This window comes from Paramisgurnus dabryanus, chromosome 3, assembly GCF_030506205.2.
Source record: "Paramisgurnus dabryanus chromosome 3, PD_genome_1.1, whole genome shotgun sequence".
Lineage (NCBI taxonomy): Eukaryota > Metazoa > Chordata > Actinopteri > Cypriniformes > Cobitidae > Paramisgurnus > Paramisgurnus dabryanus.
In genome coordinates, this window is record NC_133339.1 from 4,700,758 (window position 1) to 4,722,462 (window position 21,705).

At 35.5% G+C, this 21,705-nt stretch overlaps 2 protein-coding genes across 3 annotated transcripts; one reads left to right on the top strand and one right to left on the bottom strand.

Moving 5' to 3' along the window:
* The first annotated feature begins 7,040 nt into the window (after positions 1-7,040).
* Positions 7,041-19,065, top strand: cnn1b (calponin 1, basic, smooth muscle, b). The gene is made up of 7 exons (XM_065278057.2): positions 7,041-7,183; positions 9,694-9,815; positions 13,832-13,898; positions 14,195-14,332; positions 14,584-14,700; positions 15,948-16,094; positions 16,659-19,065. The coding sequence occupies exons 1-7, from the start codon at positions 7,124-7,126 to the stop codon at positions 16,896-16,898; spliced, it is 891 nt and encodes a 296-aa protein (XP_065134129.2). The 5' UTR covers positions 7,041-7,123; the 3' UTR covers positions 16,899-19,065.
* An 87-nt stretch (positions 19,066-19,152) lies between these two features.
* elof1 (elongation factor 1) lies at positions 19,153-20,684 on the bottom strand. Of its 2 annotated transcripts, none has more exons than XM_065253107.1 (4): positions 20,565-20,684; positions 20,087-20,217; positions 19,923-19,993; positions 19,153-19,486 (listed from the first exon to the last, which is right to left on the bottom strand). In XM_065253107.1, the coding sequence occupies exons 2-4, from the start codon at positions 20,200-20,202 to the stop codon at positions 19,422-19,424; spliced, it is 252 nt and encodes an 83-aa protein (XP_065109179.1). In that variant the 5' UTR covers positions 20,203-20,217; positions 20,565-20,684; the 3' UTR covers positions 19,153-19,421. The 2 variants fall into 2 exon arrangements, with proteins under 2 accessions (XP_065109179.1, XP_065109180.1); XM_065253108.1 differs by having other exon boundaries at positions 20,087-20,213; positions 20,565-20,677.
* Positions 20,685-21,705: the final 1,021 nt, after the last annotated feature.

Here is a 21,705-nt window from a genome sequence, read left to right on the forward strand (position 1 = left end):
TGCTGTTTTGGTGCTGATAGTTTTGTTTTTGTGTGCCGATACCTATATTCTGTTCATTAGAATGACATCTAGCGATACTGATAGTTTTGCTTTTTATGGTGCCAATTTCTGTGCTGATACTGATATTCGGTTAATTAGAATGACATCATATGATACTGATAGATACCGATAGTTTTGCGTTTTACTGTGCCGATATCGATATTATGTTATTTAGAATGACATCATCTGATACCGATACATACCGATAGTTTTGCTTTTTACAGTGCCAATTTCTGTGCCGATTGTTTTGCTTTTCTGTGCCGATACGATAGTTTTTCTTTTTCTGTGCCAATACCTATATTCTGTTCATTGGAATAACATCTAGCGATACCGATAGTTTTGCTTTTTACGGTGCCAATTTCTGTGCCAACACTGATATTTGGTTAATAAGAATGACATCAACTGATACTGATAGATACAGATAGTTTTGCTTTTTACAGTGCCAATTTCTGTGCCGATCATTTTGCTTTTTCTGTGCCGATACCTATATTCTCTTCATTAGAATAACGCCTAGCGATACCGATAGTTTTGCTTTTTACGGTGCCAATACTGATATTCGGTTAATAACCTGACATCAACTGATACCGATAGATAAAGATAGTTTTGCTTTTTACTGTGCCAATTTCTGTGCCGATACTGATATTCGGTTAATTAGAATGACATCATCTGATACTGATAGATACTGATAGTTTTACTTTTATCAGTGCCAATTTCTGTGCCGATCATTTTGCTTTTTCTGTGGCGATACCTATATTCTGTTCATTAGAATAACACCTAGCGATACCGATAGTTTTGCTTTTTATGGTGCCAATACTGATATTCGGTTAATAAGCTGACATCAACTGATACCGATAGATACAGATAGTTTTGCTTTTTACTGTGCCAATTTCTGTGCCGATACTGATATTTGGTTAATTAGAATGACATCATCTGATACTGATAGATACTGATAGTTTTGCTTTTTACTGTGCCAATATCAATGTTGTGTTATTTAGAATGACATCATCTGATACCGATAGATACCGATAGTTTTGGTTTTTACTGTACAGATTTATGTGCCGATACTGATATTCCGTTTATTAAAATGACATCTACTATCACCAATAGATACCAATAGTTTTGCTTTTTACTGTGCAAATTTCTGTGCCAATACCAATATTCTGTTAATTAGAATGACATGACTTGTTTCAAATAATTATGTAATGAAATCCAAGAAGTGCAGCGTGTACAAACTGCAATTCTGTTTAAATTGTGACCTAATTTAAAATAACCACACAGTATGAGTTCTAATGTGCCACTTCTGATTGCAGGATATAATCTGTCCACCATCAACTGTTTTTAAACAATCGTCCAATGTCCAATAGTGAGAAAATTGCTTTTATCTGCCGATACCGATTATCGGTGCATCCCTAATTCAAAATTGAAAAAAACTGAAAAATACGAGGCTATGACAAAATTATTTTGTAAAATGTAGCGTTTGATCGTCGTACTGCCCTGGGTACTTAAATGTAAAATGTTGTAACTAAGTTTTTGTTTAATATCCAGGAAACAAAAGAGAACATAATATGTGTCTGTTTAAATTACTGGAAAATCCATCCATCTACTTTTCCTTTAGGACCACTTAGTGTAAAGTGGCACAGAGCTTAAGCAAGTAATGACAGTGAGGATAAAAAAATTAAACCAGATACAGGATGACAAAGAATAAATTGTTAGAGCGTTGTGCTAGGTTATGGGTTCGATTCACAGCCAACACGCATACTGATAAAATGCATACAATGAATGCAATGTACATTATGTAATAATGCAATTTTTAACATAATAAAAAGAGAGCGAGATTAATGTAGTCAGGTCTACTGTACTGCATATACTCAAAGTCAATGGGTTGGGTCAAATCTTTGCTGTGTGTGTGTGTGTGAATAGCTTTTACCAAACATGGTCACACAATGCATCTAAGCCTCACTGAATCTTTCGTGGTACCTTCACACACACACGCCAAAACACTATATCATACATCTGCAGTACTGCTGTCCGTGGCTGTGATATTTTTATGCCTCACACAGAGCACAAGTATATACTTCACACTTTAGTATTACTTGCCAGCGTTTTCATAACACTTGCATAACTTGTCACATCTTATATACATTTTACTCGTAATGGAAAGATAAACCAGTGTGACTTTCTACTTAAATACAGCACCCTCGCACTTCTGTTTGCTGTTGTGCCTGAATTTTAGAACAACTTCTGTGCTCAAACATTCATACTTAAGTCATTCCCAGATGTAGATTTGCATTCCAGACACACTAGGATCATTTAAACCGTTTTTTGAGGGTCTGATATCACATAGATTAATCTAACAGGCATTCGGTTGTTTACGACAGTCATTATTAGATGGTTAAGTGTAAACAGTAATAGACACAGACTGCCATCCACACCGAATCTGCCCGTGGCTGTTAAAGTTCCTGAACAGACTGCTGGATTCCTACAAGCTTTGTAGGTTGAATGAACCATCTACCATAAATAGGCAAGCAGATCAAACCCAGAAAGGAGAAAAGGAAGCCGTAAAGGGAGGGGGCGAGGGCTTTTTCAGATGCTGCCGTAACTTTCCTCTTTCTCACAACTTCTCCATCCTTCTCGGTTTTTCTCTGGCTCGTCAGAATCAATAAACACACGTAGACATTTCACCAATGCTGTTATGTGTACTACAAGAATCCTTCATCTGTATTTTCAGCTAAAGTCATACATAAAATCATTTTATATAACCTTGATATCTTTAATATTGACTGAGTAAGATCATCAAACTTTGATGCTCCAAATCTCATCATAATGAGACGTCAAAGGCAGGATCACGGATTTAAAACACAATTTACATTAGAAGATGTAAAGATAAAGTTCACCCCTTTTTTTATTTCAAATAAGCTTGGTTTATTTGAATTCTTCTGCTGTCTGCTCTTTGTTCATTATGTCAACATTACTAAAAAACGCTCATCAGATTTTTAACAGGTTTTTCTGTTTGACAATATAAAATCAAGATGTAACGCATAGTTTCATAAAAATCTGAGAGCTAGTGTAGCGACAATAAAAATTTTATCCTCCCTTTTTTTCCCATTTCAAGATGCGTGAACCCCCATAAATTAAATGATCTGATTTTTACGAGTGTCCAAAATATGTACTTGGTGAAATCCAGTTTGAAATCCTCACATGAGACCACTTCGTCGTGACCCTCATATAGCAGGGTGATCATCAGCCTCGGTCATGACCAAATAAAGCGTCCAAATTCCTCTGCTGCTCTTTTTCAACCCTTACATTGTTTACAAGAGAGCTGGATCAGACTGCGCTCAGTCTGACTCTCTCACCGGTCCTCGGCTACTGTATCAGACAGAAAGATCCTTCTGGAGGTGTTAAACATTTTATGCTCTGGTGTCGTTGACCTGATGAGAGCTTAGGAACGGTAAATCATAACATCTGTCCATCCAGCCGCTGAAGTTACCCAGAGAACAGTGTAAACTGTGTTTTTCTTAATATCTCATTAGACTTTCACCGATATGAGTCAGAAAGAGATCCCAGAGGATTGTGAGAAACTTTCAGAGACTTCAAAAGCTTCATACGTCGTCTGACATCCAAAAGGATCATATCGTGCCAACCATGGAATTCTATTAAAACATAGTTTACTTACACATGAGGTTTGCAATATTCGATGTAAATAAAAATAGACATCCAGCCCTCCCACAACACCACACGGACAAACAAGTAGCTTTGAGGGGAGATAAACATCCTGACTGTTCAAAACCATTGTGTCATTTCCAGTATGAGCGACTTATTCATTTATTAATATTTAACAATATCTAAAAAAATATATTAAACCTTACTGTTTTTCCTGATACCAAAATCCTAAAGGGAGAGTTCACTCAAAATGTATTTACTCACTCATGTTACAAACTTGTATACATTTCTTTGAAGATATTTTGAGGAATGTTTGTAACCAAACCGTCTGTGAGTCCCATTCAATTCCATAGTAGGAAAAAAGAATACTATGGAAGTGAATGGGGCTCACAAACGCTTTTACAGAGATAAAACCGATGAGATTTGAAAATTTGACATAATTTCCGGGGTAAACTTGATATATTTCTTAAAGTCTGTTAATGTAGAAAAAGCACATAACCCTGAGTTTAGATAAAACATTGATTATTAAAAGAGCATTGAGTGGCATTTTTGCACAATACATCAGATCCTGATAGCTGTTAACCCTACTAAAAAAAACCAGCTAAAACCAACCTAAGCTGGTTTGCTGATTTTAGCTGGTTTAGGACTTTATGGGACCGTTTCCCAGGGCTTAAAGGTGCAGTGTGTAACTTTTAGAAGTTCTGTCTCTTGACAGAAATGCAATATAATATACAAAACTATATTATCAGGGGTGTATGAAGACCTTTCACAATGAACCATTATGTTTTTATTACCTTAGAATGAGTTTTTATCTACATACACCGCGGGTCCCCTTACATGGAAGTCGCCATTTTGTGCCGCCATTTTTCTACAACAGCCCTTAAAGAGACCATTAAATTTTTTTGTTACATACAGCACACATCTCCTCACTATCTGCTTGCTGCCTGTCTGCTGATCAAACTTAAAAAAAATGCGATCTCTGTAGACAGCCCAGGCTCCACAAACTGCAATAAAAACACAGTGGCCAAACCTAGCACCACGAAACTAAACAAAGTGTTCCAGCCAATAAACGACAAGAAGGATTTGGGGGTGGGGGTTGGGCGTGTTCATGAAAGCACGGAAGGGAGGGGGAGGAGTTAGCTACGCTCCGTTTGTTTAAAAACAGTTCAAACATCAACAAAAAGTGACGTCTCACAGATTCGCTTAGAGCGCCTTTAATGGACAAACTTTTTTTACTAAGTTGTCTGTGGCGGCTACCGTAGCTTCTCTATGCGTTTTGGTGAATGGTGGAGTAAGCCAGTGGTTGCAATTCACAACCTCACCACTAGATGCCGCTAAAATTTACACACTGCACCTTTAAGGCTTGCTCTGACATATCTTATAATATACCAGTGCGAGTGTTTTGTCTCAAGATGCACACCCGTAATGTTTATTTATAAAATATGTTTTTTAAAGCACTTAAATATCGCAATTTAATTAAGGCCTAGTCATGGTTTAGGCTAATCCCTGTCTACGACACCACCCCAAGGCTGGTTTAAGTTGGTCAAAGCTGGTCAAGATATGGTGGGTCTGCTGGTCTTCAAGCCTGATCAGCTAAGTCCAGCTTGAAATGTGACCAAAACACATCTAAACCAGCTTGCTTAACCAATTTAGCAGTTTTTCTCAGTAGGGAATCAAATACCGTTCTAGTTAATTTTTTTGACATCACTGGTTAATGTCAATTTCATAGCAATGCTATGGTTTTGTATGTTTCAAGGTCTTGTACTGAGATTTAGCCTTGTGTGCTGAGTATTTGATGAAAAACGCTCATGAGGAAATGTTTTATATATGTGTCTTAAGTGTGATCAGACTGTTTCTATATAATTATTTGCCTTTGAAAATCAATTGAGATGTATGTTATATCTTACTATTTCATCGATTTTCTTTATTCTAACATATAATAATCAACCAAGTAAAAAAAAACATTTATGCAATCTTGTTCTTTGGCCACTTAAATAAACAAAGCATGCACACATCGTATACTATACATTTTTGCTCAAACTGAAATGAAGATCTGCCAAAAAAAGATATTATTTTTCTTATAAGACTTTGTTTGTGTTAAACTTTACGATGTAGACCTCACAATGTCAACAAAACAGAGAATAGTTTGAATTTATTGCAAGAGAAGTCAAACAAAGTAGAAAAGAACATTCAGTGGATGCTGTTAGATGTCATAACATTATTCGTCTCTCGCTTATTTAAGTTATGACATCATACTTTTAGCAAGTCCTTGTTTCATTCCTATATAAGATGTCATAGCATCATTATGACATCATGACATTGTGCTGATGGACTTAAAGGTTTTAATGTATGGTTGGCCTGTGGCATCACATGGCTTTGCTCTGTCATCGGTATCAGAGGAATATAGGACTATAAGCTGATGGGTACCAGTGTTAAACATCACACCACCCATACAAGAATTTTTTTATTTTAAAATCAATGTTTAAATATACAAAAAGTGGCCAAAAATATATTTACTATCATATTTATTGTGGAATATGTTTACAAAAATATATTTTTCACTAATATGTATTTTTTGGCTATTTTTGTATATTTTGAAATATATTTAAAAAATAAATATTTTAAAGCACTTACAATATATATTTAGCCTTGCATATATTTCAAACAAAGGAAATATATTCACATCACATTGAAAGAAAAACATTTATGTTACAAAACTTTTTAAAATAACAGATTGAAATAGGTTAAAATTAAATATATTTTAAATTTAAAAAAATATACTAAATTGACTTGTATTTAGCATATATTTAAAATAATATTTTTGCCATGAATACATTTCTTGCCATATGGGTTGTAAAATTAGAAATGTATTTGCTTGCCCTTGAAGTACATTTTGAAATATATGTTCACATTTGAAGCTTAAAATTAAATATATTTTCAAATTCAAAAATATATTTTAAAAGGCTTTACTTTCTACAAAATGTATTTGGCATATATTTAAAAAATATTTTTGCTTAGAGAATTTTTTTTAAAACCGTATGGGCAGCGGACCGTAATAAAAGTTTATAAAAAATAAACATAGATTTCTCTTCATAATGTTGCGCTTTAAAACTCTTCCCTGCTTGTTAATGGGCTCATTAGGTTAAGACGAAGTGTAAACAGATTCATTTGACAAACGAGAGTGGTCCCTAATTCGCATCCAGGTGGAAAAAGTGACACGGGACGCGAGTAATGCCATGACGATGACATCATCTTTTCACTGCGACGTGACGCCACGACCTGGCCGTCGGCCCCGGCCAATCAGCGCTCGCTCCGCACACGCGCAGATGGGAAGAGTTTAAAACAGATTGGGGAAAGAAGTGCGATGTGGCCCAAACCTTCTCGCAGGATCTGACAGATCTGAAACGCATCTTGTGAAAGCACGATGTCAACTCACTTCAAGAGCGGACCTGCTTTCGGACTCTCCGCAGAAGTCAAGAGCAAGGTAGGCGTGGCCTGGTTTAACTGACAGCTGACAGAGATGCGCGGGCAGCACGTGCCGTTATGTGTGCGGTTAAAAACTTCACAATAAATGTTGTGCTGTTAAATGTGTACGTTTATGGCTTCGTCGTCAATTTAGATATGGAAATGTATGTGTGTATACATAGTCAAACCATAATATGCCAAGATTAAAGATTCGGTAAATTAAGATAATTAAATTAAAAACATAAGTTAAGTTAAAAAGATAAGTAAATTAAGATATTGCAGCCGTTTATATCAATAACAAAACTTTTAATTGTCTGATTTATTAATGCATAAACATAATATATCCATAATGTACATTAACTAAACTTTAGATGATCAGTATCATGGGAAATTGTTTTTGTTGACATTATCGTCAGTTTCTTTTAGTATTTGTGAAGAGGTGCAATATGACATTGTTTGTCAACTTTGGATGTTTCCTCCTAAATTTTAGTCAAAACTTGAATGTAAAAACATACATTTGCAACCAAAACATCTATAAAGAATCCGAAAATCAAACACAACGATATGTGATTTCTATCCGTTTAAATTATTGAATATTGGTTTAATACAGTGGTTCTCAAACTTTCGGCATGCGCCCCCCTCTTTAGGGTGCATCCCTTTATGTGCACCCTCAAAAGGAAATTCACAACATAAAACAATCTTTAAATTTATCTGTTGAATTAAACAAAACATATTAAATGATACAATGCAGTGCTGTTTCTTAGTAGACTTATTTTTCTAAGTTTCAGTTATACAGAATTGTAATGTATTTTATGAAATGTCCTAAAACTGGGCCCCCCTTGGCACAATCTCGCGCCCCCAGTTTGAGAACCACTGGTATATGTTGTGATGTGATTGTGGCTTGTTTTTCACATTTTCCTTTCACTTTCAAAACAAATATCTCTGCCTTTCATATTTAAACAATTTCTTTATTCTTCAATACACAATACATTCAGTTATCACACATTTAATCTCAAAGCTATCAGTTGTGTCTTCCTGAGCAGCAGGTATGGGATATTTTTGGTCCCCATATAAGGAAGAGTCGCATTCGCCCTCAATATCCGAGGAAAGGAGCTTGTTGTAAACAGTTTAGAAAAAGGAGGAGCATTGTTAGACATCCCACCCTGTTTGAGACACCTCGATAGATAAATCTCGGCTATACGCATCTTTCCTTCTCTGTTGTTTGTCCCTCGTAATGTAAACAGTATAACGTAGTGCTAAAAATAAAAGTTAATGGAGAACATGCAAGATTATAAGGGAATGTTATCCAGGCAGTGTGACAGAATTCCTGTTATGTAAAAAATCCAGTGCTGGCCTGGACTCTATGAGGTCTGGTCCACAATGGGGAAAAAACAATACAGCAAATTTCTGAGCAGAATTCCTTGGAAGGCCACAATTGCTGTCGGGCCTGGCATTTTTTATTGGACATTTTTAGCATCTGCTTAGTACGTCACTACAGAGGAGAGAGAAGCGATAGAGAGCAAGAAAGAAAAATGCAGAAGGGATGTAGAGGATTAATCCAATGAGACCAGCAGCTGTGGATGGAAAGTGACAAGAAAGAGAGAGAGAGAGAGAGAGAGAGAGAGAGAGATAGCCAACAATAACACTGATTTAAAGTTACAGTTTGTTTGGCTTCCACACCATCACACCAAAATTGGGAGAAACAGCTTTCATCTCTCTTCTCTCTTTCTTTCCATCTCTCTCTCGCTCTCTCCCTCTTTTACTTCTGTCCCGCTTTTCCTTAGATCCATTACATGCTTGAGAGTTAATATTTTGCCAGCAATGAAATACAATGAGAGATAATAGTTTTGCATGGAGGAATGTCTGCAGTGTTTCCAACCATCGTTTTTTTAAACTCCACCTCTTTTTCCCTTCACAACTCGCTCACATTAGCCAAAAGTTTTTTGTTTTAACAATTCCATCAGTCTGATGAACTGAGACAAAGGAAAACATGATATTATATAATCGCTGTCCTTCCGAAATCTCGGATCTCTATATTTTTTTTGTCATAAATCATTATTATTGGCCATGCTTTATGTTTGTCAGTGGGTTTTGCAAATGTTTAAGCAATAAAAATTGCTTGTCGACGTAGACAACACATTGTGTAATCATTTAGAAATACGTGTTTTTCTGTTTTTTAAAAAATGTGAACTTGGACACACAAGCTTTCGGAACGACAGCAACATATTTAAATATTAAAGATTTTTTTGATCGAGTAAATGCTATGTGAACAAGTATAAATATTCATGCCTGTGCTGTACATGTCTGCAATAATTTTTTTTACAAAAATTTAATTTAGTATTTAAAACTACAGTATAGATTTAATAGTTGTTTTATGCATTGTCTTTACTGTAAAGTTATATGCATTACTGTATAAATGAATATATGTAGTGCTGAAGTTTGGGCTTTTCGGTATGTGGGTGTGGGAAAGCTGAGTTATTCAAATGGAAAACCAGCAAAAGTAAACTTTATTAATCCTTTGACCTCCAGCTTGCCCACAAGTATGACCCTCAGAAGGAGGAGGAGCTAAGAATGTGGATCAGTGAGGTCACAGGCCGCAAACTTCCAGACAACTTTATGGATGGGTTAAAAGATGGCGTTATCCTGTGCGAGTGAGTCAATCCCTATTTTATCAAATGTGTGTATTTAACTACATCTTAAAGGTCCTGTAAAGCTTTGATTGTGTTTACAGTGCGCAGTATAACATGTGTTCATGTTTTACGTGTAAAAAAGCGGTATTTTTCACACAATTTACTTATCTTAGCGCTGCTTTCACTGTCCTCAAAACGGGCTGATGTCTTCCTTGTTCAATGAAGTCCCTCCTTCAGAAATACGTATCAAGTTCTGATTGTGTAGTTTGTTTAGTGTGTTGTGATTCGATAGCATCTTAGCTTGCCGTTAGCTTAGCTGCCAACTGACGAATATGCCTGTGGGCGGAGTTTAGTCAAAAAAATCTTATTTTGACGTCATTAAAGCAGGAAGTAGAGGGCTGTTGTCCAAACCGGCCATTCGCTGTAGGCTTTGAAAGGCGAATTCTGTTAAAGAAAATATATCACCTGACAGTGAACTTTTTTGGGCTATATTATTTTCAATATTAAAGCAACACTATGTAGTTTCCATGCAAAAATGACTTACAGCTCTCCCATGTGGTTGAAAAGCGCAACAGTGCCTGGTATCAGACACTCTTCTGCAGGCAGGGGGAGGGGCGGGGCTGTGTTTCCTACCCTCCACCACCACTTTCAGAGTGTGCTTGTAGCAGCTAGGAGGCTGCTCAGGTTGCAGCAACAGTACAATTTGTCCAGTTAAAAGTTGTTCTATCACTGAAATAATTTTAGAGACATTATTTAAAGGTCGAAAAACTACATAGTGTTGCTTTAATGCTATTATAGCAACATTACACAGTAACTAGGGTTTCAAAAATGGGATCAGAAAAAACATGACCTTTAACATCTTAATATATGCAGTTTAAAGGAAAACACCACTGCTTTTCAATATTTTACTATGTTCATACCTCAAATTAGATTAATTAATACATACCGATCTTTTTTTCAATGCGTGCACTTAATCCTTGTACAGCGTGTTGTGAATGTGTTAGCATTTAGCTTAGCCCCATTCATTCCTTAAGATCCAAACAGGGATGAATTTAGAAGTTACCAAACACTTCGACCTCGGGTGCAGTAACATCATCACTCCCGACTACTCCCCCTCGCGTTCAAACTTCCGGCAATATTACTGCGCCAAAGGTGGAAGTGCTACAAACTTAGGGCCAATCTCATTTCTCTGTCTTCCCCTTGCCCCTCGAAACCGATTGAAGGGGAAGGGCAGGGCTGCAGACTGCCACCAAATGGTGGCATATTGCCACCAAAATTTGAGAGTGTGCCATTGAATTTTACATCCAGTCGCACATGTGCGACCAGTAAATTTGACCTTTTTTTGTGACATGATACTGAATATGAAACAGCACATTGTACTTTCTGCATCTATCATCAAAGTATTTAATAGTAATACAGTGGAAATTTGTAGAAATGTGATTATTTGGTTGGCATGTTGATTTACGGTGTGTGCCCCTAAATTTTTTGATTGCGCCCCTAAAATTTTCAGTTTGGGGCCAATGTGCTCCTAGTAAAAAAAGTTAGTCTGGAGCCCTGAAGGGGTAAGACAGATCGTTCCTCTAAAAAATGAGACATCACTCGATAACTGTTTGCGTCATTTTCCTTTGCCGCTACTGGCTGTTACGTCAACAGAGGCGACAAGCATTGACATAAACAAATAAGATGCAGTCGTCTGAGGTTGTGGAATCGATTACCTGAGCTGAGCTCAACAAATAGTGCATAGCTTAGCTGCTAGCTAGTGGCTTAACTAGCGATTTAAAACAAAAACATTACAATTAAAACCGCTTGAACATTTTAATAAAAGTATCATAAAACACAAGTGTCAAAATAATAATATCAATTTAACTGCTGAAAATAACGTTACTTTTATTTGTGCGACTCCTTCACAGTTCGACGTTCAGCCATAAAAACCTGAGAAATTCCTACGTTAACGTTAACCCCTCTCTTTCAAGTGTGGTTCTTATCACACTTCATTTAAATGGCTATGTATGAGGGGTAAGATAGAGAAATGAGACGCACCCTCAAGCCGAAAGTATACTCGGGACGTCCGCGTATGCGCGCCGTCCGCATGACGTCATTTTCGTCATCAGGAGGGTCCGCGGCCGGCCGCGCGGACCGTCCGCGTGCAGCCCAAAATTTGAGACCGCGCGGACAGTGCGCGTACAGTCCGCGTACGACAGCGCATGCGCATGAAAATATTTAGACAGGACACTCCACTATAAACAATTATACAAAGGAAATAGACAGCATTTGCACACACACTATCGTTTTTCTTCTTTAACTTTTACTTCTTCCAAGAACAGAAAGCTCTGGAGCATGTTTGTTTGATTCCTGTTCTTTGTTGTCTTGTTGTTTGTTCTAAACTGTGTTTGCAATGGTGGATCAGTTACTTTTCTTCACCTATCCTAATGTTATAATGTACTGTAAATGTCTCCAAATCAGTGCTGCCCTGACAGCCTGTTAGACTAATCATTTGAATAAGAAATCATTTGTATTGCGTATAGTGTCGAACGCGGCCATCCGCGTGTAGCCGCGAGGACTATACCCGGAAAGCTGCGCGGACGCGTGCGCGCGCGAGCCGGACGCGGACGCGGAAAAAAAGTATACCCGGGCCTTCAGTGCTCTTCCGCCATAGTTCTCATTTTTACCTGCTTAAAAAAATCGCACATTTTATTTTATGCCACCATACTTACTCGTGTAACTACTCATGTAACAGTCTTTAAATAGGTAAAACGTGGAAGTGTTTAGTGGCTTCTACATTTATCCCTGTTTGGATCCTAAGGAATGAATGGAGCTAGGCTAAATGCTAACATATTTACAACGTGCTGTACAACAATTAAGTGCACGCATTGAAAAAAGATAGGAATGTATGAATTTGTCTAAATTAAGGTAAGAACATAATAAATATTAAATATAAATATAACGAATATGCAGTTCAATACAAGATATCTCTATAAGATATTTATAATCTGAAAGTCATCATTCATCTTTCTGAAGCTATAAATAATATAGATACTTTCACAGACCAAAAGCAATCAAACAAACTATATATACATTTTAGCCTGTTCATTGCCTGAATTGTTTTTTGAGAAAATTGCCATTAGTTTTCAAAACAGCTATTTTAAAACACATTTAGGTTGAGATTAGGTTTAGGTTTTTTTTACTAAAATGTTCTTAGCACAAATAAGCATTTCAATTAATTTCATTTCATTTTTCTCTTGATTTGACCAAAATGATGATTTCACATACAGTACTGCTCCTCAGTAGTTTACTTCATACTACCGTATATTATCATTTGAAAGTAAGAGGTTAATTCTGAAAATACACCTTCCTAAAGGTTTGACAACTGTTTATTTAAATATTTATAAAAAATCAAAGTGTATAAAAACAAAACAGGCAGTATCAAAGTCAGCCGTATTCCTAAAGGTCCTCTTGGCGTATCTCACATAAAGCCACACAGGTTTTGTGAGTTTTATAGTTTGTTATATTTTAGGTGATCATGCTGGTATTTTCTGTCACAACAATGATGCAGTATGTCAACCCAAACTATAAAGAAAGTGTTTTAGAGCAGGGGTTTTCAAACTTTTTGTGTGTGTGGACCACTATTTGTAATCAAGAATTTTCGCGGACCACCTCTTAATACAACACAAAGTCTTGAATTTATCTGCACCTCTAAATAGGCTTACTCACTAAAACTATAACTGGTCATCACATCAGTACAACAGATTCTTAAAACAAATTCTTAAAAAAAATATTTTTCTTAAAAAATATATTATTTTATATTTTATTTTGCCTTTACACGGACCACCTGCAGTACCCTCACGGACCACTAGTGGTCCGCGGACCACAGTTTGGGAATGGCCGTTTTAGAGGATAGATGCATCATTTTAAAAGACTCATATTAAATCAAGAGCTATTTTTAACATATGAATTCAGAAAAATCTCTTAAAACATAGTATTTTATTAACTCAGTTAATGTTTAATTGTCTTTATTAATGCTCTTCTTTTATGAACAGACTCATTAACATCCTTCAGCCCGGCTCTGTGAGAAAAATCAATACCTCTCCTCAAAACTGGCATCAGGTGAGCAAGGATATATACATTTGGATCATAAATGTGGTCCAGCAGAATACAGTAAATATAAGTAACAATTTATTTAAGCCATATTCAAGCCATTGTTTACATTTTACCTGAGAGTAAAAGCAATGGCATAGAAGTGCATATGTATTGAAACACCTTGTGATTATGTTAATGAAATCAGATAGCAGCTTATATTAAAAAGATTTCTTCTGAATTGAAATCGATGAGGCGTGCTTTCAGATTTTTGAGAAATCACCGTGCACATCATGTTCTGCTTATTTCTGCCTTGTGTGTTTCAGCTAGAAAATATTGGTAATTTTGTTCGAGCCATTCAAGAGTATGGACTGAAGCCACATGATACATTTGAAGCCAATGACCTGTTTGAGAATGTCAATCACACTCAGGTTCAGTGTACGCTTATTACCCTGGCTGGGATGGTGAGTCCAACTTAATGCGTATTCAATATAGCAAGAGCAAATATACATTTTAAACCTGATATTGTTTATCATAAATAGCCACAGAAGCTGGCATGGCTTTAAAATAAACAAACATAATACAGCAAGAGCAAATTCAAAGCTAAAGATTCAAGTCTTTCCTATATACAGGATTCTACAAAAACAAACTATATTTTATTTTTGTTTTATGATAATTTCAATCAATTTATGTGTTTATTATTTTTTTAATTCAGGCTAAATCTAAAGGCTTTTACTCTAAATGTGATGTTGGAGTAAAATACGCCGAGAAGCAGCAACGTAAATTTGCTCCTGAAAAACTAAAGGAGGGTCGCAATATTATCGGTCTGCAGGTCAGTGCTGTTCATCACAACATGTTTCAATCTTACACACAAAAAAATATAAAATTCATTATTAAATCTTTGTAATGTCTGAAAAATGTTCATGGCTTTAATGTAACACACTATGGGGTGGTTTCCCGGACAGGGATTAGCTTAAACCAGGGCTAGACCTGAGTTTAATTAGAAAAAATAACTAGTTTAACAAACATACCTTACTAAAAACATTACTTGTGTACATTTTGAGGCAAAACAAAGGGCACTGATGTATTTTAAGATAGTTGTGTTTAAGTTGTTTGGACAACTCTTATATTTGTTTTAGTCTAGGACTAGTCTAATCCCTGTCTGGGAAAGGTGAAAAAAGTGCACTAAAATAGACTTTCAGGCACTACTTTTGTACTTAATATACAAACAATTATTCTTAGGTGCTTCTTAAAAACGTTTAAGTGCACTCAACTGTGCTATTCTGAGAGACCATTTATTTCAACACACAAAAAATCAACATAAGTGTTACTGATATTTAGTGTACTTACTAGTGCACTGAAGTAGAACTGAAGTACAGCTATACTTTTTAAGTGTATATTTGTAGTGTATAACTTTACTGTAAATTACTTCAATTGGTAACACCTAAAAAAAGTAAGTTTTATAAACTTACATTTTCTCACTTTAAGAGAAACGTTTTAAAGTAAAAAAAAAAATTTTCATTTAAAGCGAAAAATATAAGTTAAATTTACCAGTTGAAGTAATTTTTACCGTGTTTTTTAAAGTGTTAAACACTTTTATTAGCACAAACGTAACAATGTACTTCAAATGTACTTGCTGGTATTTAAAGGGATAGTTCACCCAAAAATTAAACTTCTGTCATCATTTACTCACCCTCAGGTTGTTTTAAACCTGTGTAAATGTATATAGAAAGATATTCTGAAAAAGATCTGGGGCCCCATTCACTTCCATAGTATTTTCCTACCATAGAAGTCAATGGTGTCCCAGATCTCTTTGGTTAAAAAACATTCTTTTAAATATCTGCATTTGTGTTTAGCAGAACAAAGACATTTATACAGGTTTAAAACAACCTGAGGGTGTGTAAATTATGACAGAAATGTATCTCTTTATATATAGTTTTAGTGCATTCCAGTATGCTTTATTTTTACCTGGGACTTTAAACCATTACTTGATTAAGCATGTTACCGAAATGTTAGTAGTAAAGCCAGCCTTGCATACCTATTGCTCATTTTAATTTCAAAAGCCTCTTTTTATTTTAGATGGGAACCAATAAGTTTGCCAGTCAGAAGGGCATGACATCATATGGGACACGCCGTCATCTTTTTGACCCTAAAACAGGAATGGAAAATCCTGTGGACCAATCAACAATTAGCCTGCAGATGGGCACCAACAAAGGCGCCAATCAGGTACCTTATAAAGTTACATTTTTGTTATATATTTTGCTACGTTTCATCGACCTGTTAAAGGCGGGGTGCATGATCTCTGAAAGCCAATGTTGACATTTGAAATCATCTAAAAAACAGGCCCCCAACCCCAATAGAATCTGGACCTTCTTTGATAGACCCGCTCCACACATACGCAACCCAGGCGATGATGTTGGTTAGTAGAAACGCCTCTTACTGCTGATTGGCTACAAGTGTGTTTTTGTAATCGGCCCGACTCCCTTTTCCAAAGCGTTTTTCAAAAATCTTGCACCCCGCCTTTAATGGACATAACATCATTTTCCCAACCATTGTGTTGTGTTTGTAAAGTTGGATATGAAAGCATTTTGGGTTTAAATCTAACTGATTCTAATAATTATTCATTATTCAAGTGCTGTACAACAGTCAAATATAATTAATATGTTGTTACTGTGTCTTGTATATAGGATCATTTTTAAGTGCAGAATAAAGTTTTCCAGATTCACTTTTACATGACAAATGAGTAATTTGCCCACATGTCCTGTATTAATTGAATATTTTTCCCCTCAGTCTGGCATGACAGCCCCGGGCACCAAGCGCCAGATCTTCGATAAGAAGCTGGACATGGAGATGTGCGATACCTCTGTAGTCTCTCTTCAGATGGGCACCAATAAGGTGGCGTCCCAGACGGGCATGACGGTCTACGGTCTTCCCCGTCAGGTATACGACAGCAAGTATTGTCCCACCCCTATTGACTACATCAACAACGGCCAGGACTCAGAGATGGATGGATATCAGTTTTCTGACTAAGACCAACAGACAGCTACCAGCACACTGCTTTTAAACCAAAATCACTTGCACTTTGATATTCCAAATTCATCCCAAGAGGGACAAGCTTGAGCCGATTACATCACAACCACCAATCAGAGCCGAGTACTTCTGGGGTCCATGGAAAAAATTGGAATTTCTGGCGTTCTGCTTTACAACACTGGCTTTTCGGCTTTTCACTTATGTAGTTTAATTTTTTGCATGTGCCATTTTCCCTCAAGTAACAGATTTTTTGCAGATGGAGATTTTTATTTATGTCATATACAGTAGTGTTGTATAATTGAAATGAGCAGTTTTTACGCTATATATGAACATGAAACACTTTTGATTGGATGAAAGAGTAGGAAATCCACAAGCAACCTCCCAATTAAACCAGCAGATTCTTGAGAGATGAACTGATCACCTGCAAACACAGAGGTTGGACGGAAGAACAACAAGATGTTTATTAACATATATTTGAAGGTTTAAAAAAAACGATTCAAGACAGAAGTCATTCAGTTAAAGGTCCAGTGTGGGTTTTTAGTGGCATCTAGTGGTAAGATTGTGAATTGCAACCAACAGCTTACCCCTCAATTTCGAAACGCATAGTGAAGATACGGTAGCTGCCACAGGACAAACATGTCATCGTCTGGAACAACAAAGGGACGAAAGGTGCCCGAAAGTAGAGCAGTTTGTCCATTTACGGCTACTGTATAAACATGACAGTGACTTCCATATAAGGGGACCCGCAGTGTATGTAGATAAAAACGCCTCGTACTAAGGTAATAATAGCAATACAGTTCATTTTGTAAGATCTTTATACACCAATGAATATTAGTTATGAATATTATATTGCATTTCTGTCAAAGAGATCCTTCTTAAAGTTGCACAATGCACGGGTTTAATTAAGCTGGGGTTAAAGTTAACATGACTTACAATGCATTAACACAGTTTTTTGACTTGCTTGTAAATTCGAACCATTCATTTATTCAATAAAAGCTTGAAGGGTTTGCCAAGTAGGTCACATTTGTGAAACGACATTCCTGATATCCAGTTATAGGTCAAACTCTATTGTTAACTTCAGCATTCCTCTGTATCAGACTAAATTAAAAACATGTATTTGAGTCCCGAGCTCCCTAAAATGTTATTTTTAACCTACAAAGATCCAAGGATGTGTCTGGGGAAAATCAATGCTTTTTAATTCATTATTTAAAATTCATGTAGAAGTCAGACGAAGTATTTGTTGGTTATTATCATTATGAAATAATTAAAACTGAACCAAAGATATTAGTCAAGCAACTGGGTAAAATCTCAATCACAATACAGTGTTTTATTTTATATTTTTTGAAGAGAGGTGGGCTGTCACGTTTTGTATTTAAGGAGTGCTTTATTAGATGCATTGCTAATGAACAGACAAAGATGTGTTGGGGACATTGTTGTAAAGAAAACCATTTAAACTATTGCACCTAAGCTAAATGTCATTCTAATTTTGTTGTCTAATGCTGTCATTTTAACTCAACTAAACCAGACCAAGTTCAATTTTAGTGCCATGTTTAAGCGCAAAGACTGCCACTAGCAACTATATAATCAATTACACAAAGTGACACAAAAGAAGTGACCAATCAGGTGAAAGGGAATCTAATTGTGCAAATGCACAACACACATGAAGAGCTGCACTGTTGCTATATAAAATGCTTGCAAGTTAGTAGTCCTAGTTCTTTTGACCTGACAAGGCAGCCTCACTGGTGAGTTAAAATATTTAGTTAGCAAGTTTAATGAAGTTTTAATATTTGAAAGTGCATAAAGAATGTGTTATTTGGCTTTGACGCTAAAAACACAAGATCATGAAACAAATAGGAGTGGTTTCCCAGGCAGGGATTAGACTAGTCATAAGCTAAAAAAAATTTTCAAACTTAAAACAACTTGTACTGAAAATACATCAATGCCATTTGTTTTGCCTCAAAATGTACACAAGTAATGTTTTTAGTAAGGCATGTTTGTTATTTTCCTAATTAAACTAAGGCCTAGTCCTGGCTTAAACTAATCTCTGTCCAGGAAACCACCCCTTAGTGTTCCCGCTTGCATTGAAGCTTCAAAATGTGTTTATTTATAAGGCTTTTCAACAATGTCCGAGCAAATTAAATACCAATAAATCACTATTTTTAAATTACATGTGTTTATCTTTTCATTATCCTTATTGAAACATTTGTGTAGTGACCCATCGAAAAATGTACAGACCACAGTTGTGCAAAAGAAAGAATATGCAATTGATTTATTGACACAATGGTTTTATAAAAACCTACAGTATACAAACACAGACAGCCAAACTAAAAGATGATAAACTGAAATAAAAACTTGACATTATCCAATAAATTTCTGTAACACTAATGAAAAACTGCATCCATGTGTGCAGCTAAATCATATACCTTAATCAATTGATTTTATTAGGTTGTGAGATGAAATACATGACAGTGACTTGATACAAGACTAAAAAAAACTTATGTGTATTTGGTCATCTGTACAAAACTACTGATTGGCTGCTTCACAAGCGTCTATCCAATCACTGTACACGTCCACGGGTTCCGAGAGATCTGAGTGGCTATTTAAGGATGAGAACTACATCACGTTGATTGCCAAGGTAAAAAAAAAAAACTTCAAACATGCATAAGCTTAGATTTATTAAAATACATCTATAGGGTTCCCAATCCTGTTCCTTGGGGTACCACTACACATTTTGTAACACACCTGATTTAATACCCAATTAGAAAAATCCCTGAGATCTGATGTGGTTGTCTAATAAGAAACATCCACAATGTGCAATGTTATGTGCTTCTAGAAACAGTAATGGGAAATGCTGATCTATTGCAAGCAAACAACACCAATGCTGTTAAAATATTCCTATTCCATACAATTTGAAGCGAATCATTGTAAAATAATTAAAAACATATTTTTTATCAATATATAGTACTTCCCTAAATACATACCCACAACCATTTTAATGTAGTATTTACTATAAATAAAGGATACACGTTATGGGCGTCTGAAATTCTTCTAGACACACCGTACACGAGATTATCCCAGTATTTCGACTTCGTTCCCTGAAATGAAATAAAATCATTAAAAAGTGTTTGTTTGGACAAATGTAACTCGAAAGAATGACTTTATTGTAAATAATATTGTAACACACTTACATTTTTACGTCACATGATTTCTCGTGGTTACAGAAGGGGCACGTGAACTGGGTATCCAAGTTTCCCGTCATCTTTTTCTTGGGAGGAGGTTTTCTCTTTGACTTTCTGCGACCCATCTCGACCAAGACTAACTATGGGAAAGACACATGTCGAGAAACACAACATTAATAGCGGAATAAATAACACAATAAAAACAATAGAACAATACATTAAATAAAGATAACTTAGCTATGTTTGGATTACTGTTAAATTATTTTTAATCCTTAACTATAATCCAGATTTAACACAAAATAATGAATGCAACAAGAGTGGCAAATTTGAAGTAAAACATCTGTTTTGCTATTGAGATCTGTTACGGAAAGCAATGCGCATGTAAATAAACAAATGATAGCTTACATGCGAGCTATGAGCACACGTTAGGTATTTCTTTATCAGCATTCGTTTACCATTGACGAATATAATCCTTGAAATGACTTACCGATTTGCGATCAATGTAAATTTACACAGCACACTGCTTTGGATTATGGATAACAGAAGATTTACTTCCGCTCACTCTTCTTCTTTACAATATTAAGTTGTGGCGCCACACAGATCGCCACCTGCTGTTTACTGTGTGAATTACAAGGGTTATATTTAAAGGGATAGTTCACATAAAAATACAAATTCTGTCATAATTTACTCACCCATATGTTGTTACAAACCAGTAATTTCTTTGTTCTGATGAACACGAAGGAACATATTTTATGGAATGGGAGTTAATAGGGGTCATGATCGGTTTCGTTACAAACACTTCTCAAAATCTTTCTTTGTGTTAATCAGAATAAAGAAATGTATACAGGTTTGTAACAACATGAAAGAGTAAATGATGACAGAATTGTCTTTTTTGGGTGAACTATCATCATTCATGTTTGTGAAATACAGTTTTACAATTACAATGCCTTATTTCTGATATACCTTCCATCAAATCTGTGTCAAAAAACGACCTTTAAAAAGATTTATTAAATATCATTTCGCACAACAAATGTAAAGATAATATTTTCACGCAGTATAAAAATAATAGTGTTAACAGTTTTTCCTTACGCCATTCAATACCTCAAAATACTCATAAATGTCAAATCTCAGGTGTACAACGTTTGGCAAAATTTTTTTACCATTAATATGATCCTCTTTTCTTTCTTGTCTACCAAAATAACATTAGCTCAATACACACACCCACAAAAAATAATAATAATAATAACATAATTATATATAAAAAAACCCTCATCACTGAAATTACAAAGTACGCAAGGTAAATCAATTTTTATTTTTTTATTTTTACAAAATCCTTGATTAAAAAGAATTAAGTATTTTATATAAACTTACATCGGTTTAAACGAAGATTTGCTTTGACTGCCACCTACCGATAAACATCAGAACTGCTCTTTGGACAAACAAGATCCCATGAAATTTTATAAAAATATTTTCGGAGCATAAACATTCTCTGTTTTATATATTAAATATCATCCGCAAAAAGTAACAGTATGGCAGTGTGTTTCAATGTATTGAAAATATTTCCTTATGAATATAAAGTATATTTAATTTCATATATTCATGTATATTTGAATTAAGTTCTTTATGCA

What these genes read in the sequence shown, in the direction of transcription:
- cnn1b (XM_065278057.2), top strand. Translation starts at nt 7,124, where the DNA reads ATGTCAACTCACTTCAAGAGCGGACCTGCTTTCGGACTCTCCGCAGAA. An exon ending in CCGCAGAAGTCAAGAGCAAG is followed by an intron (nt 7,184 to 9,693) that starts GTAGGCGTGGCC and finishes TTTGACCTCCAG; the next exon opens with CTTGCCCACAAGTATGACCC. An exon ending in CCAACAAAGGCGCCAATCAG is followed by an intron (nt 16,095 to 16,658) that starts GTACCTTATAAA and finishes TTTTCCCCTCAG; the next exon opens with TCTGGCATGACAGCCCCGGG.
- elof1 (XM_065253107.1), bottom strand. Translation starts at nt 20,202, where the DNA reads ATGGGTCGCAGAAAGTCAAAGAGAAAACCTCCTCCCAAGAAAAAGATG. An exon ending in AAATCATGTGACGTAAAAAT is followed by an intron (nt 19,994 to 20,086) that starts GTAAGTGTGTTA and finishes ATTTCATTTCAG; the next exon opens with GGAACGAAGTCGAAATACTG. An exon ending in ATTTCAGACGCCCATAACGT is followed by an intron (nt 19,487 to 19,922) that starts GTATCCTTTATT and finishes ATAGCCACTCAG; the next exon opens with ATCTCTCGGAACCCGTGGAC.